This window comes from Malus sylvestris, chromosome 1 (genome assembly GCF_916048215.2).
Source record: "Malus sylvestris chromosome 1, drMalSylv7.2, whole genome shotgun sequence".
In the NCBI taxonomy this organism is placed as follows: Eukaryota; Viridiplantae; Streptophyta; class Magnoliopsida; order Rosales; family Rosaceae; genus Malus; species Malus sylvestris.
The window spans coordinates 21,515,609-21,533,513 of NC_062260.1; the positions used below are offsets into that span (position 1 = coordinate 21,515,609).

Genomic DNA, 17,905 nt, shown 5'->3' on the forward strand with positions numbered 1-17,905 from the left:
ACTTTTCCTTACGTTGTACAGTACATTTACTAATTTGGCCCTCAGGTTGTTGGTCATCGTGGGAATGTAAAAGCTCGGCTTTTCCATTTGTTTCCACAACGAAGCTTTTCCATTTGTTTCCAGATGAACCTCTCCGGTTCACTCTCTCTTAACTGCGAACCACAACATCCTTCTCCGTTCGACGGCATCTCCTCCCTTCTCCTCCGTTGGGCAACATCTCCTCCGCTCCTTCTCCTGGGTATTTTTTTATGTCTATATTTCCTCAGATCCCTCTTGCCTTTACCAATTATTGACTAACGAGTTGACCATGTGTTTTCAATTTTGCAACCAAACCCAGGTCTAAAAAGAAAAGAGCTGCAAATTACGGTGGCTCAGTTATCTCCTCCCCAATGTCCGTCGTGTCAACATCACCCTTGAAGAACAGGTACATGTGGAGCCAAAAAATAATCAAGAGGCGACTTGTCAATTTTTAGGTGCATATAGCAAAATTACTCTTGATATACATTGAGTTTTTCACACGCGAGCAGTGAAAAATCATCCATCAATTGAGTCAAGAGTATCCAAAACAGGTAACAAGTTCAAATTTATCTTATCCATCTTTACTTCATTTCCTCTACAAAAAAAATCATTCTATAACCTTCAAAATCTTCTATATAAATTAAATTAATTAGATTAATTAATAAATTAATTCCTAATTAATCCATTAATTACCAAAAAAATTATCATTACAGCTCAAAAAACATCCAAGGGCCGGCCACTCTCTCTTCCAAAGAGGGCCGGCCATGCTATATAACTAAGACTCCATTTTCTTTTAAAAACTAAGTCCACACTATTGCAAAATTCTAAAAACTCTCTAAATATTTTTCTCTTTCTAACTTTGGTATCAGAGGTTCTTTAGCCAAAACGCCCCCCATTCATCGTGGGCGCGTGAGGTTTTTGGCCTTAACCAAATGTGTTAATTGTTTTGTAAGTGCAATTTGATTCAAGATCAAGGAGGAAAAAAATTGCATCCACAGTTCTGGTTCTTGAGCTTCACCCTCGTTGGGGTAACAGGTAATTATACATAATCATCATCAAAACATATGATAAATAATTATTCTAATTGCATGCATGAACATTCGAACTTTGCAAGTACCACCCTGCTTTTCCCCTTACTCAATCTACTGTTCCTCTGCCTAGAGAGATTGGAAATTGGAAACCCCAAAGTTGAAATTTCTCGCTTCAAATTGGTATGTTCTATACCTTTGTTCGAATTCGTATGAAAAAGTAGTGAGTTATTTGTTGGGTTTTGTTGCTCTGAGCTTGCCGATGAGTGGTCATGTAAGCTCATTAAAACTTTTGAGTTTTGGGTTTTGCTATAATTAATTGAAGATTTAATAAGGACAATTTCTTTACAATTCTAGAGTTGCCCATTTGGGGAATTTGTGGAATTCCATTTAAACCTTAGAATATGTTTTTTTTCTCACATTTGATGATTTGGGTGTTGAGCAGCAATGCATTGATGGATACTCTATAAAAAAGGAGCGATTTTGGATGATAACAGAGGAGTTGCCACAATGCTTGAGGTCGCCAACCCCAAGATTGGAGCTGCTTCAACCTGAAAAGGTTAATTATTTTACAAAATAAGTTCCAATTTCTTGGTAGTTTGGCTTAACAGTAAATTCCAAGTGAATTTTTCAGGTGGCAAAGTAGGATCAAAATCGAGTTTCAGGAAGTAAAGTGACGGCTTTTGAGTTTTAGGAGACAAAATTGAATCCAAAGCAAATTCCAAATAACGTAGCTAAATAAGCCTTATTGAAAACTTTCACGTGTTCGCTAACATTGTATACCATATTATAACACTCATTTGGATGTGCAAATTCAAAACAATGGAGATTGGATTAATTTCTTCTCATTTAGTCATCTCAAATGAGGTGGAGGATCTTCTTTTTTTACGCGGAAATTATATTATGCTGTATCAGTTAATGGTTCAAGGAGACCTAAAATTCTTAGCACATGGAGCTCATCATAGTCCATACTAGTCCACTATGCATGTGTGACTAGTGTCCTAGGGACCTAGTCTCCTCACAGGAATAAAATGGGGAGCAGATTGTCTGCCCTCCAAAGTCTGCCCTCATGTTTGGGTGCCCTTTCCATCTCCTCCTATTTATGCGGTCACGGTTAAGTCACGTCAACATTTTATAATTTTATTACTTTTTGTCTTATTATCTCTATAAAAAAATTAATATAAAATGTTGACGTGACTTAATTGTGATCGCACAAAATAGGAGGGGATGAAAAGGACAACCAAATAGGAGGGCAGACAATCTGCCTCCATAAAATGGACGGTGGTGTTTCAAAAGAGGTAATTTCTCACGCGGATCTTATACGAGTGCAATGTACAGGGTCAACAGATAATAGTCTCGTACATGATCAGTGATTTAGTTGGTCTAGTAACACTTTATTTTAAGGGTGAGTTTGGTACGATTACCGTATTATTTATCATATCAAATTGTTGGTATGGCAAATTTAGTACCATTATCATGCCAAGTTTTCTATATCGTCGATATTGATTTTGGATACCAATACCATATCAAATATCTTCGGTTTAGGACAATTACCGTACCATTACTATATATCGTTGGTTTTTCAATCGTTATACATATTCACAACACTTTTATATAAAAGATTAGGGTAAGTTACACAAAACTACTTCAACTATGGGTCGTACCATAATCTCATACCTTGTGTTTTAAACATTACAACGTCATACATCAACTTATGAATTCATTGCAATGTTAGACATCCGTTAATGATTATGTTAGATTAGCTGTTAAATGATGATTTGGCAAATGGAGGGTCCATATATTTGTTGACGTGGCAGTCAACTTGTGGCATTAAAAAATAAATCAATAGATAAATCATTTTAAAAATTAAATAAAAAGGAGTGGGCCCCGCCCCTTTCAAATCACAAATCCATCGTCTTCTCTGACGCTCTCCGCCCTCACCGACTTCCCTTCTCAGTCTCCGACCCCCCCAATGTGCGGTGCAAAAGCCGCCTTGTGCTTCTTCGTTTGCTTAACCTGCTGCTACCTCGCAATCGCCTCCCTCAGCGACTTAAACAACCCCCCCCCAAAAAGGGTGTTCACGTACGTGAATCCGCAAACCCCCAAACCTGAATCCCCAAAACCCATCTCATCCTCCAATTCCTTGAAGTGGGTATGTTTTCTGCGTATTCAAGGATCAACTGTCGCGGCATGAGGTGGGAGTTGAAGGTCTCATGAGAAAACCCAACAGAAAGCAGGAAAAAAGAAGGAACATTTTCAAAGATTTCATGTGGTCGATGAAGAAAGATTGCAAATTTGGGTGAATTAAAATTAAACTCTACAATGGGCTTTTGATGGTTAAGGTTTTGCTTCCACTCCCTTTCAAATGTCAGATTTTGTGCAAGGCAAATTGGTATCTGCAGTGGAGTTTTGGGGAGGTCGGCAAGTGCGAAGGGCATTGGAGAACACGATGGATTTTTGTGATTTGAAGGGGGCCCACTCTTATTTTTTTAAATGTTTTTATCTATTTATTTATTTATTAATGGCACAAGTTGACTGTCATGTCAACAAATATATGGGCTCTTTATTTGTCAAATCATCACTTAACGGCTAATTTAACAGAATCACTAACGGATGTTTGACATTACAACGAATTCATAAGTTGAGGTATGACATTGTAATGTTTAAAACACGAGGTACGAGATTGTGGTACGACCCATAATTGAGGTAGTTTTGCGTAATTTATCCAAAAGTTTACGAAACACTTTGATACTGCTTTTTGGACACAAAGCACTTTTGCAAATCCAATTTATCAAACACCTAACTGTTTTATTTCACAATTAATTATTCCACAGCACAACATAAGTAAATTTTTTTTTAAGGAAAACTAATGAAAATGGCTTGAAAACTTTGAGTTTTAACAATAAGGACAAAATAAATAGTAAAGTGAATAGTATCAGGTTTAACTTTTTAGTGTAAAAATATGATTTTTCATTAAAGTAAACAGTATCGCGGGTTTTTTTTGTTAAAACTTCCTTCTTCTTTTTTATGTACAACAATACCATCCTAGTCCACTAAGCCAATTGCCAAAGGATGTGTGGCAGAGTAGCAACGTGGATGATTGAGTGCGTCAAAAGAGAAACTTACACATTACTTTGTAACATAAAAACATAATGTCATGATTACAGTACACGTTATCTAAGTCAGTTACATGTAATCATGTAAATAATTAGTCGGCACTCGTTAGGGTCCACATAAAAGACCGAAGTGTGGAGCACCCGAATTGTGCTCAACCTTGTTCTTTTAGGAAGAGGATCCTCTCCTGAGCTCAGGATAGGGATTCTCCTGACTAGTATATCTTAACCGTTCAAATTTAATCAAACGACTCTAAACAGAATGATCATTTAAAAGTTATAATAATTATAATCGTTGAATTAAATTTGAACGGTCAAAATAAGCTGTTTAAGAGAATTCCCATCCTAAGCTCAGGAGAGGATCCTCTTCCGTTCCTTTCTGGTTTAATAATCACAAGCATAACAGGAATAGCCTATGAAATAAAGCTACATCGGAATCTAATCATGAAGTCAACGAAGGCATGAAACATCATTTCTCTTGAGAAAAATCTTGTCCCTTGTGGAAAATTCCCAAATTAATTCTCTTGCAAATACTATTCTACTTCATGTAACAACTGTCTCTGATTTGGAATATAAATCGAGCAGCGTTTTCTTGTCGGACTTATGTTTTTAGAGACTTGATGGTATTGCCATGTTTCCTAATCGTAAATCTGAACCTCAAAATCAGAAGATTTCGACCTAATCAATGATTCAAATTCACAGTCTAACAAAAGAACGTTTTTCGGAAAATCAATAATTATTAGTGTCAATGTTGCACAGTGGATGAGAAGTCAACATACAATGACAAGCTGCTCATTAACACTAAAGATGTGGCATTGGATTCCCAGACATGTTTTGGAGGGCATTCCATAATTTTCAAACCAAGTTATGATTAACGAACAAGTAAACCCAATTATAAATCTAATCATGCATGCTTACGAGACCCCCACACACTCCAAATCCTCCCATGCAAAAAACCAGTCACCTTCCAAAGATGAAGAGAGAACAAGCTGCTGTGTACCTTGTTTTTGCCCTACTCATGCTTAGAGCTCAAGATGCAGATGCAGAGCTAGGCAAGTCCTCAACTGGTAACTAAAACATTGTTTTGTAATCCGATACGCCGATTCTGAATCGAAAAACCGGATTAATGCATGCTCATGGTCTGTTTCCTTTCAATGCTTTCTGCAGGGCTTGATCTCGAAACTTCTCCGGCAAGGCAGAGTTTGGTGGCCACAAGATTCATGTTAGCAACTTGGGTAAGCCCTGGTACTGCTGCTTCTCTTTTCTTGTCGTTTAAATTTTGTTCTGCCAAATGTGATCGTTGTTCGTTTAGTGATGAAAGAACTTTCTTGTTTCTGTGATAACAGCTCAAATCCAGAAAGCTGGTCAAACCTCAAGTTGTTCAGAAACATCCGTCAGGGCCAAACCCTATCGGAAATCAGAAACCGCCACCCAGACACGGTTGAGATGTTGGCGGAGCACGCAGGCGAGCTCTAATTAGCAAGCTGCAGAAGATGCAGTTTTGAGATTAGATCAGTTATCAGTTTGATGAATTTTCCGGATCCGAGTTTAATGTTCATGTTTCCTAATTTGCTGCTGAATCTGGTTTCAGAGCAGCCATAAAGAAGCAACAATGACAGAATTCCGGTGTTTTATCTTTAAATCGAATCCAACCTGCTCGTAAAATCTGATCGAAAAACCGAACGAGTATTTATCAAATATAGCAAAAAATTAATTCTTAATTTCAAAAATGTCACTTTATATAAAATCTTTCAACTATATCAAAAATTTCATTTAAATAGACACAAATATTCTCAAATTTAACAATTAAATAAATTAAATTCTTTTTAGCTACTATCATCTCAAGCTCCGGTCCGATTTCACCTTCGCTTCTGCACTCCACCACCACAACCATATTCCCTTCGACCCCCTCATCACCAACATTGAGGGCCGCCGCGGTTACTGCAAGTGGGAGTAGCAAAATTTCAATCATGCTTTCAACATCTTTTTTCTTACTAATATCATTTTTAGTTTTAAATATAATAATAGTTTTTAAAGTTAATCCACATGTTGATATATTATTGTATTTGTGAGATCCACGTGGTGCCACATCATCACACTAACAAGGCAATTGACATATTTTTCATAAAAAAACTAAAATGATCACAATGTGCAAATTCAAAGAAAGACTAAAATGATTAATTATAAACAAATTCAAGAACACTACTATTGATTATCATTAATTGTTAAGGACCAGATTAAGAAGTTACGTCAATATCACCAATCATTTTGGTTAAAAAGCCTTTAATTTATTTGATTGTTAAATTTGAGGATATTTGTGTCTATTTAGATGAAATTTTGGATATTTTTGAAATATTTTATAAAAAAGTAACATTTTTAAAATTCGGGATTAATTTTTTACTATATTTGATAAATACTCAAACCAAACTCCGAGCGAAAACAATAAAATTTCATGCAGAAGAAAATAGGTTACGTAAGTTATTTCCTTTATACAAAGAACCTTCAATCCGAAACATAACATGGGAATGCAAACTTTATAATAACGTCGAACTCCCGAAACCGCAATGCACGGCGAGTTTTAGTGCAGAGCCAGAACGAGCAAAAGGCATAGGGCCAAATAAAGCATAAGATACACAGCGGTCTTGACATACATCTATAAATCAACATATCAATCTGATAAATTGTATGAAAAGAAAAGAAGAAGGAAGGCAGCTATCTTTTTTTCTTAGGGTGGGGGTTTAAATACCTAAAGGGGGAGGGAGAGGAAGAAAAAAAAAATCAGATTTAATTCAATAGATTTCCTCGGCGGAATCAAGTTAAAGAAAAACAATGAAACAGTAAAAAATGTTTCTTGCATCAGTCATCTGAATGCCTGCTTCAGGTCAACAGATGCTCCCTTTCGTTCCAGGGAGAGGGGCGAAGGCACACACGGACCTCGTGTTCTTCTGGTCCCACTCGACGTTTGGGCACCATAATCTCGAGCATTGTTCCTGTCTCATCGCAGTACGCTTCCAGTTTAGCATCTTCTGGAATGTGGGTGGGAAGCTCAATTTCCCTCACGAATTCCCCACGAGGGCAGTGCTCCGGCGTTGGATCTGTTAGCTGAAATGTTCTATCACGTCTCTTAATGGATGGCAAACAAGCTGTACTCACACAAGATATCTTTACTATCCCACGTGAGGGAGTATTCCTCCAAGTAACTTTTACCCTCTGAAGATCTACAAACGGCAAGCTGACAATGATCAAAAACCCTTCCTCATCCTCATAAATTGTTTTTGCGGCTGTAACAGGGCCGGATGCTTTCTTCATCACCCCACTGAACTCATTAAACCAATGTGACTCAACTGGGTGGTCTTTGCCGGATCTGTCGAAATGTGGGTTATTAGGCAAACAGTCATTGTCATTCCCATGGGGGAAAAGGTCCTTCTTCCGCTTATTGGAGACCGGTGACAGGTCCATCCCCTCGTTGTTGACATGCTCTGATGGCTGAGTTGACAAATTCAAACCCGTGCCATCAAGCAATTTTCTTGGTTGTGAATTTATGTTGTTCTTTGGAGGGGCAGGCCGTTCAAGCTCCAAATCTGTGTTCTGAAGGTTCCTCCAGGTACCAAAGTCACTTGCTTCAGGTGGGATTGAGAAATTTATATCTCGGCCTGTAAGCTCTGCCCACCTCTTCCTCTCTTCGTCATCAAGACACATGAGGTTGGGTGACCGAACAACTTCTATCCCGTGAACACACTGCGGGTTAGAAAGACCCCTGTAATGCTTCCTCTGCATACGATGAGACCGAACAAAGCCCCTGTCCGCACTAAATGGGAATGGGCGTTCTCCTTGGCGAGAATGCCCATTCATGTAGCTCCTCAGCTGCATCTTCCCCAATGCATTTTCAGGCCTATCCTTGAAAACCCACATATACATGTTCTCCATATCATGCTGAACCAAGAAAGCATCTAACTGTAAGTCTGCCTTGTTGTACCCAGACACCCCATTACTGTCCCGAATGATCTTACACTTGGACTTCTCATTCAAAACAGGCTTGAAGTAGAAGCTGAAGAAGAACCATGCACCCCAAATGCTATCAAGCCTCTTGTTGCATTTCCTTGCAACTTTGGGGAGAGTGATTGTCGCCTCGGCCTCATAAACTTGAGACCCAAGGCCTACATCTAAGATGTCACATGAATCATTCCAAGTTTGAGGAGGTGGGCTAGGCTCAGACAGTAGCGGAAGATTGATATCAGGAGGACGAGAAAGTATGAAAGTCCTATTCATCTCTCTTTCCAATTCATCATGTGAAACAGAACCCGAATCCATAGACAATAATGTAGACAAATGAGAATTCTCTATGGACAGGGTAGTCAGAAGAGCTTCCCCCATGATTTCCCACAACGTTTCCCTTCTCTCCTGCTTCCGGGTTTCAATCTCTAAACCCGCTTTCCAATAGAATCACCTCACAAACATCTCAGCATATCGAAATGAGCCAATAAAGATCGCAGATCCATCACAAATTCCACAAATTAAACTAATCCTTAAGATTCACACCCACAAATAGATCTTCCAAATTTTTGCAGGCCCATCAATCAATCCATGTCACATTGAACTACAATTATTGTTCTCAAAACAAGAACAACCTGAAAGCCATATCATAACAGTTCAAATCAATCAGGACTATTACTCACAAAACTAATACCATTATATGCAAGAAATTAACTTCAGAACAGCTTATCCCTTGTTTGGTTTCTGAGAAAATTGAGTGGAAAATAAAATTAAACATGATTTAAGCTTAAAAAATTCCTCTAATCCCTGCTCAATAAATTCCATTACTTTCACAAAACCACACATCTCAGCTGCATCAGAGCTCAAATTTATTCAGAATCCCCACTACCCGAATCAATATTTTCCCAAGATCCAATTTTTAGCATATTTTATTTTCCTACACTTTCTCAGCCACCAAACAAGACAACCCAGAATCAGAAAAAAAAACCCTAGAATCTCATAAAATGTACCAAAAATTTCAATCGGTATAAAATATCCCAACGGATAAAATCAGGCACAAAAAAAAACCCTAGCCCAGTGAAAAAAAATTCCCAAATTAAATAGAGGATTCTTTAGTTTACCTATAACGGAAGGCCTCAAAACAACAGCTACAGAGAGAACTGCAATCAGAGCCCCAATTTTGAGAAAGGAGAGAAATAGAGAAGGAAAGGGGGGGGAGAGAAAGAGAAGGGGGAGATAACGGAGTCTGTTTAAAGAGACGGAGTTAATGAGAAAAGACCTCCACCAGTTAACATCACACAGTGTTAACCAAACGGCGTTTGTTAACGGTAGCTGTGAATTATGTTTCCGAGGACCGAGTTGGGTCAAAACAGGCGTCTATTGGAGTTGGACCCTTTGTGCTTTGTGATGGACGATTGTGCATTTGACCCGGACCCGGATAATCTTGAACCGGGTGAAGCCCTACTTTGTTTCAGCCGATCTTGACCGTTGAATCATGGTTCAACGGCTCTGATGGTGCCACATCAGATATTACACATTGATTGTATGCTTTTTATCTTTTGAGTAGAATTGTTTGCTTCTTCTTTACCTTAAAATTATTAAACCTGAACTTTTAGTCCGTGGAGTCTCGACTAAGTTCTACTGTGGTAATTGTAGTTTTAATAAATGCGATTTAGCATTTACAATTACTTCATTGCGGTGTTTTTACTCCTTTAACGGTCCAATTTACCGATACGTAATCTTTGAAAAATAGTAATTATGAGAATTAAATCACGATAATTGAAGTTACGGAGACTAAAATCATAATTTGACCATACTTATTTAATAAATTGTGTTGGACTGATTGAAAAAATTAACAAGGGTATTGATTCTCACAATCACGACCAAATTAGAACTTTGATATTCTTAAACTTAATCATTTGTTGGTCTAGCTTTTTCTTCTTTTTTTTTTCTTCCATTTAACGAGTTCAAGTGTATTCATATCACGTTCTTGAGAAGTTTTTTGTTGATGATGTGTGAACTAATATATGTCACTTTCAATAACGCGTGAAAATTTAAATTCGTTAGCATCTCTAATGCAGATGTCAAAAAATAAATGTTAATCGTTAATTTGATGGTTGACATGACAATGTCATATTTTCTTTTTTTCCCACTGATATGTTTTTTGTTATAAATGATATTTGTTGGACCCATTTTAAAAAGAAATCAATTAAAATAAAATTTTCAAGATCTATAATTGGTGCATTAATGAGACGCACACAATAAAATAATTAAAAATTATTTGACATATGAAAACTCATATGTCAATTCATATATAATTGACATATCGGTTTGAGCTTGGTTATACCTTCAAATTTGATTACATGACTTTCTACTTAGGATTTGACATCTCTTTTAGGATGGTCTTATAGGCTTAGTAGTTTTATACCAACTTTTGTCTTACCTATTAAAATTTAGTTGTTTTCATGATTTTTTTTTTTTAATTTACCCTAAAGAATGTTAGGAGGAGGCTAAAAATTCAAACCCCTTCTCTATTAGTTAAGAGAGAAATTCTGACTTGATGAAGAAAAAATAGAAAAACTATGTTTTCTTTTAGTACAACGATATATTTTATGCTAAAGGAAGGGAGTGGAAGTTAGTTAGCTAAAGGGAGGGGAAATTCGGCAAAACCACATAAGGGACAATCTAATTTGATGTTGAATTCGTTATTCAAAAGATTTAAACCTTAAACATCTCATTTACAAGTGAAAATAAATCATACCAGACTGGTGTACTGAGTGACGAAAAACTATGTTATAGCTTTAGAGGTATTGTAAAGAAATGATAAGGTTAGGTGGGAAATGGAATTTGGCATCCAAAAAAGAGGTGGGAGTTTCATGTTTGACCTATTTATACTTACGACTACCAGTCAACAACATTGCCGTTTCGGAAATAGACGGTGTGTGAGTCAGTGTGACTGTGAACCCCCAATGTCCTTATCTAGCACATGAAAATTGGGAAATTTATAAACTTATCAAATTATCACCATTCACACGTTACGCTTATTGGCTTTCCATTTCACACGTATCATATATAATTGTCAAGGATGCCTAGGTGCTTCTTCTTGGAGCCAACGCCGAAGCAATTATAGAAAAAGCAGATACATTGATAAGCCATTTCATGTATTTTTTTAAATAGTATAATATTAATAAGAGTAGACGTCTGAATTGATATGTTTAACATTTAGAGCACATAAATCAAAATAAAATTACATTTATCTATTTAAATGAAAAATAATATCACGCATTTAGAGCACATAAATCAAAATAAAATTACATTTATCTATTTAAATGAAAAATAATATCACGCGATTATGTTTTTTTTATTTAAAAAAAAATCAATTGATGGTTTTGTTAGGACAGTTCATCTTTCCAGGGTTGAAAAAACTCATTGAAGTATTTCAACCTCTTCTTTTCACCATCATGCTATTTACCAGCATCATAAATTGAATCCAGAATGTACCGTATAAAATAAAGGCCTGAAATTCGTCTATGATGCTTTGAATACACCGAAAGATTGCAACAAAAAGAGAGTTTCATGCACGTGTGTGCACAAGACGATGTTTCTCTCACCTTTTTTTTTTTTTTTTTTTTCTGGGAAGGCAACGATGCTTCTCTCGCTTGGGCTCAATGAGCAATGAGTCTCAAGTTTACTTAGTTGAATATCAGAGTGCACATACCACAATGAACAAACAAACGGATTACAAAACTAAAAATATTATTGATATCAAACAGAGAATGCTGAGACGGCTACAAAAACCCTAGAGACTACATTGTGACTAACTTGTTAATTATACAAGCTACAAAACACCATATATATAGAGAACTAACATAACCCTAATAAGCAAGAAAACGAAACCCTAATACTAACGGGCTAAGCCTAGAAAACCAAACATTAAAGTAAACCTAATATTTTCCAACATACTTACCATCAAACCCAACCTCTTATTTGATAGCACCTGTTGGCTCTCATCACCACCTGAACTTGTGCCTTTAAAACCGTTCATCTTGGAGCTTGCACATTGAACCAATCTTTGATCGAAATAAGTTGTGGTTGTCAAATTTTCAAAGAGACATCCACTCGTCTGCTCTCAATTATACTCTTGCTTGATTATTTTAGTGAGTTTAAAAATCGCTCATATTCATAGGAAACAAATAGTTTGCACTTTGAACCAACCTTCGATCAAAATAAGTTGTAGCTGTCAGATATTCAGCATCTTGCCACCTACAATCCTGCATAAGATGGTATGTGCAGGGGTTTTACACCAAAGGCTTTAGCTGCAGTAAGAGTGAAACTATACACTTATACATTGTATTTTATTTTTTTAATGTTTCGACGTGTGACATATTCGACACACTCCCATGTGGGAACACTATATAATGGGCGACACATGAAATCAATCCCTCCTTGATCATTAAGCGTAGAAGCATGGTCTTACATTAAACGAGGTAAATCGGTCACGGCACAACAAAGACCCACAGTCAAACTTGCTATAATAACATGTCAAATATTGAAAGAGATGGGTACTAACCACACCGATATTGTTTCCCAACTTTCAATGTAAGAGATACATTCAACGGTAGCAACTCAATATGTTTGTTGTGCGAGTTTTTAATCTCTGTTGTTGTGAGAATATGTAGTTTAAACTGTGTTTGATGATGTTGATAGTGTTTGGTTTAGCCAAGTCTTTTCACTTTATGCGGCATATCTAAATTCATTGTGATTGTAGCTCTAGATGTAGTCGACACATTCGTTGTTGTATTAATCTAATCTCTAGAAGTTCACTCAGTAAAAGATTAAACAACATTGAACAAATTAGAATATCATTAATCAATTGTTTAATATTATATTATATTCGAACTGGGGTTGTAAGGTTCATTAACCCTCCACTAAACAGCCTAATTACAAGCACTCAAACATCTGGCCAAGAAGAAATATGATTGTTTATGCTCTATGTTACCAAACGAAAAGAAAGAAAGAAGCTGTCATTTTTGTCATGGATAACACCTTCCCATCAGTCGAGACGTTTTTTTCTGTGGAGGCTGTATCTCGGCCCTTGTTTAGTCCATTGGTGTTTAATTATTGAATTGACACCATTGGATGTTATTTAATTGAGAATCTTATCATTAATCATTGACTAAAAGGAGATAAGAGTGGCTGATACAGGGAGAATTTGGAGTTCCATATTAGGATAAATCCTAACAAATTTGGTGAGTTAATACAACATTAACTAGTTAATTGAGCTCACTTCACAGTTTGATTTCGTTTGAGTCGTTAATAGACTCGTTCAAATATTATACTTACAAAAATCCACATAAATCAGAAATTATTAAGCCACTTAATTATTGTTGTGAACTTTTACTGTTCATCAACAATATTATGTTTAGTAAACTGTTCGTTTGTTTAGTTGTCACAAGAGATGACTAAAATTATGGTTTGACTGAAATATTACAGGAATCAGGTTTCAGTGATGACTAAAAAAATAATCAATTCAGATTATGAGAAACTATTGAGAATGAATCTCGCATTGGTGAGAGGAGAGACATTTCATGGGCTTATGAGAAATTTAGCTACTCTTCATATTGCCAATTGGTTTTATGGTGAAACTTCAACTTTTCATGGTATTAGAGCACTTCTAGCGTTGAGCAATCTCCTTGGTGATAAGTTGTTTAATGCCCTAATCCCCCGACAATTGGTTCTATCCCAGTCCAATCGGTTGGGCTCTAGGCGAGCTCGGGCTCTTCACCAGGCGGAAATCCACAAGCCCACAGACTGTGACACAAGGCTGGCGTCAGTCACTAATAAAAAAAATAAAATATTAATACAAAAAACAAAAAAGAATAATTAAAAATACAAAAAAGTTCGTACCACGTGACAGGGCATGCTGAAAATGAATCTCACGTTGATAGGAGAATGCCCCTTGAATTGACTTATAAGAAATTAAACTACTTGTTGTTAACTAATTTCATAGTAGAACCTCAACTTCCCTCAGAAACGTTGTAAGGTCAGTCCAAACAAGTATATAATGTCTTATTAACTGATTAATACTTAATTGTGTGAAAATTCCAGTCGTAATATTTTTATTTTTTATTTTTACTTTTAAGTAGAAGACCTTATGTTTGATTCTCGACAATAAAATTTCAAATCAAATGATTATGGTTGCTCATTATGTGACGTAACTCAAATCTTACACATCTCGATGTAAATATATAATTATATTCATAAAGTATAAAAATTAAAAGGGAATTTTAACGAAAAGTTCTCGGTACTGTTCACTTTTTACACTAAAAATTCAATCATGATACTATTCACTTTACCATTTATTTTGTCCTTATCGTTAAAACTCAAAGTTTTCAAGCCATTTTCTTTAATTTTTCTAAATTAAGAAGCAAATAACCCAAGAAGTGGAAACAGCTAGTGTTAGATGCATAGGACTCGACGTTCATTTTTTGTGCTTAGCGACCGAATTAGGCGCATAATAAGACAATGGTACCCTTGTTATAATCGCCTACTCTATATAGTTCCAATGGCTATTTTAGCCAATTCAGAGCCCTCTCAAAGTTCAAGCTCTAATTTTTACCATGAATTCCTTGTTCACGTCTGACCCCTTGACTTTTCTACTTGCTTTCGGCGGGTGTTTGCTTGCGATGATCCTCATTGGTATATGTTTCAGTGGCCGGAAAATCGCGCAAGAAGAACTGACACGGCGTCGTCTGGGTCCTGTAATGCATGAGGCGCCGGCAGCAAGCAGCTTGGAAGCCCAAGTCAATTTGGCCCAACAAAAGTGTCGAAAGGTTGTGGGCCTAGAGTTGGTCGGAGATGGCACGTGTGCCGTGTGCCTAGGCGAGTACGAAGAAGGCGAAAATTATCGTACCTTGCCGGAGTGCAACCACTCGTTTCACGTTCCATGCATTGAAATGTGGCTCTATTACCATACGACTTGCCCCGTTTGTCGGGCCAGTGCAACGCCGTTGACGGTAGTCGTTCAACATTTGTAGAGTTTTGGGTTCGGTGAGCCGGAAGGGTCTTATGATGGTCAAGAGTTTTGCAACAAAAAAAAGTGGTGTGGTTGTAAATAATATCGTTTGTTAAAAAAAAAAGACATGGTTTAGTATGATGTATGGTTAAATAGAAACAACATATAGGATGTTAGGATACCCTAATAGATGACGTAGTTGGACACCATTATTCAAGTTTTTTTTAGCCCTTGAGACCAACTCCAATGGTTGGGCTAAAAGCCAAATTTTTTAGTTTGAAAAATTTAGCTTTTTGCCCAGAAACATCTTTTCTGCTCTAACCGTTCTAGGCTAAAATTTTAGTCCGAAATTATTACAAAATGAACTTAGGCTATTTTTTTTCTTAAATTAAATTTAAAAAAAATATATATATGTAGACTATCGTAAATTAATTTTATGAACATTTTAATCTAAAAATATTTAAATTCCGATAAATATTGAAAAAAAATAAATTTGTGTGAATGTTTGAACAAATACATAGGTATTTATAGAGGTTTTAGGTGAATTTTGAGTTAAATAAAATTTTTAATTATTTTAGCCGTTGGATTTAAATTTGGGCATTTTGGATCTTTTTTTTACCGTTAGATTTGATTATATTCGATCTCAGCCATTGGATTCAATGTATTTTAAAATAACATATTCTAAAAAAATAAATTTGAATCTGGATCGTTGGATCAACCAACGATCCTTAAACCCCACCCATTGGATGTCAATTATAACCGTTGGGATGATGATGCTAGCCGACAACCAGCTAACTGCGGGGCCCGCCCCTGTCAGGAAAGCATTGCAGGCCCAGTACGTGGGGCGCGTACGCGTGTGGGTGGGCCGAGAGTGGCCCAAGTTCCAACGAGTCCACTTGCATGGGGGGGGGGAATTTGGGGGGGTATTTGGCTCAGCTTTGGCATTTGGCTTGGGTTGGAGTAGGTTTGGGGGGGGGGGGGGGAATTGGCATTGGCATTTAGCCCATTGTTATAGATGGTCTGAGAGCCAATAGTTTTTTTTTTTTTTTTTTTTTTAAGCATTTCAACCTCTTTAGGTTCACTATCGCGCGATTCACCAGCAATAAGAATCGAACTCAGGACGTGTAGTGTGAAATACGGGTCTAAAATTATTCCCCAACTACTGGGCCACCCCGTGGTTAGGAGCCAATAGTTTTTAGGAAACTTTAACGAAAAACTCCCGGTATTGTTCATTTTAATAAAAAACCACATTTTTACACAAAAAAATCAATCATAGTACTATTCACCTTACCCTTTATTTTATCCTTAACATTAAAACTCATAATTGTTAAGTTATTTTCATTAGTTTTTCTTAGTTTTTAAGGACATTGTAGTTTTGCGATCTAGCAGGATGTGATAGTGAAATTTTCTTATTATTGATGTAATGATTGAGCCAGGAAAATTGGTGAATGCTCAATTGAGCTTTATGTTGGGCTGTCTCTATGGGTTTGAATAGGATGCTGTAATAAACGGGCCCTTAATTTGTGGGTCATTAACCCAAAACACAAAAAAATTGTTAAAACAAGAGTCCCCGTAAATCCAGCTTCCAGGGTGCTCTAATTGGTTAAAAGATGTAGTTAGTCCCCAATTCATATAATAAAAATGTTTGAGAGACTAAATTTTTAGACCTTGTTTTGTAATTGTAAACCATATAATGTGCCTGTTAATGGTTTAATTTCTTCTTTAAATCATTTAAAAATAACCTAACTATCAACCATCACATCATGTGACCTCTAAAAAATGTCTTAAAAATTTGATTTTCCTAACATCACTCTTCATATAACTGCTACATCACATGTAAGTATTTTGGAAGGTTACATATATTCATGAGTATTTTACCTCCATTAAATACTGAAAATAATGTGTCTACTTGTGAGAAGACCCAAAAAAAAACTGAAAATAATGGTTGATTTATTAGGTTGGTGAATCACACGAGAGTACCCATGAAGAGGCTAAAATGTCTCTATGAGTCTTTCCCCCCAGAGAGAGTCTGTTGTGGCGAAGCTACCAGCATGACGAATCTCGACAAGCATTAGTCCATGACCATCATTTAAGATACTAGTATTATTAGCACTCTAATAAGATCACATGTAATTCTTTTTCATAACAGATTAGAAGTAGTACGTATGAAAGAGTGCAAAACAACATTTTTTAAGTGACAGTGATAATTGTAGAAGATAAACACAATATAGTCTAATTGAATCAAATCCATATTTTAATGCTCTTTGATATAAAAGCAACTTATATAAAACAAATTCACATGTAACGTACTAATTTAATAATACAATGAAACGTAGAGGCTTCTTTACCTAGGACGCATATGGAGTTGGACTTGAGAATAATTTATGTGCTTCAAAAGAGGAAAGGGAATATGCATTTGTCGGAAGATTAATCTCAGCGAGCTCTGCTAATTATTTAACCGTTAACCGAGCTCTGCTAATTATTTAACCGTTAACCAAGTTCTGATTTAATCACAACCACTTGGCCTTGGAGTCAGAGTCAAAGACAGAATCAATCACACAGCCAGCCTTGCTCTATATAAATAATATGGCAGTGTTTTCCCCCAATTTTGCAAATTGAGATATGAAAAAAGCTGCTTTTCCTGTGAGCAGATTTGGCATCTAACAAAAAACGACACGACACTTTCTTTGTCTTTGTGTTACCATGTGAAATTTCTCTCGAACAACGCCACTCCTCTC

General features: G+C 36.4%; 2 protein-coding genes and 1 long non-coding RNA gene across 8 annotated transcripts; 2 read left to right on the forward strand and 1 right to left on the reverse strand.

Annotated features, from left to right (window-relative positions):
- Window positions 1-116: 116 nt before the first annotated feature.
- On the forward strand, window positions 117-1,890 carry LOC126632659 (uncharacterized). Of its 3 annotated transcripts, none has more exons than XR_007626784.1 (3): window positions 117-238; window positions 338-1,605; window positions 1,681-1,890. It is a non-coding gene; the product is annotated as an uncharacterized LOC126632659 (long non-coding RNA). The 3 variants fall into 3 exon arrangements; XR_007626785.1 differs by having other exon boundaries at window positions 338-1,229; window positions 1,492-1,890; XR_007626783.1 differs by having other exon boundaries at window positions 338-1,890.
- A 3,102-nt stretch (window positions 1,891-4,992) lies between these two features.
- On the forward strand, window positions 4,993-5,801 carry LOC126632630 (uncharacterized). 4 transcript variants are annotated; one of them, XM_050303081.1, is made up of 3 exons: window positions 4,993-5,226; window positions 5,327-5,404; window positions 5,506-5,801. In XM_050303081.1, exons 1-3 carry the CDS (start codon window positions 5,070-5,072, stop codon window positions 5,637-5,639), a joined length of 369 nt encoding a protein of 122 aa, XP_050159038.1. In that variant the 5' UTR covers window positions 4,993-5,069; the 3' UTR covers window positions 5,640-5,801. The 4 variants fall into 4 exon arrangements, with proteins under 4 accessions (XP_050159038.1, XP_050159042.1, XP_050159049.1 ...); XM_050303085.1 differs by having other exon boundaries at window positions 4,996-5,211; XM_050303092.1 differs by having other exon boundaries at window positions 5,011-5,226; window positions 5,327-5,394.
- Window positions 5,802-6,767: 966 nt separating this feature from the next.
- Window positions 6,768-9,397, reverse strand: LOC126632591 (uncharacterized). The gene is made up of 2 exons (XM_050303026.1): window positions 9,274-9,397; window positions 6,768-8,787 (listed from the first exon to the last, which is right to left on the reverse strand). The coding sequence occupies exon 2, from the start codon at window positions 8,531-8,533 to the stop codon at window positions 7,037-7,039; it is 1,497 nt and encodes a 498-aa protein (XP_050158983.1). The 5' UTR covers window positions 8,534-8,787; window positions 9,274-9,397; the 3' UTR covers window positions 6,768-7,036.
- Between the last annotated feature and the right edge of the window lie 8,508 nt (window positions 9,398-17,905).

Coding starts and splice junctions, on each gene's coding strand:
- LOC126632591 (XM_050303026.1), bottom strand. CDS start 8,533: ATGGGGGAAGCTCTTCTGACTACCCTGTCCATAGAGAATTCTCATTTG.
- LOC126632630 (XM_050303081.1), top strand. CDS start 5,070: ATGCTTACGAGACCCCCACACACTCCAAATCCTCCCATGCAAAAAACC. Junction 5,227..5,326: donor GCTAGGCAAGTCCTCAACTG/GTAACTAAAACA, acceptor TGCTTTCTGCAG/GGCTTGATCTCGAAACTTCT. Junction 5,405..5,505: donor AGCAACTTGGGTAAGCCCTG/GTACTGCTGCTT, acceptor CTGTGATAACAG/CTCAAATCCAGAAAGCTGGT.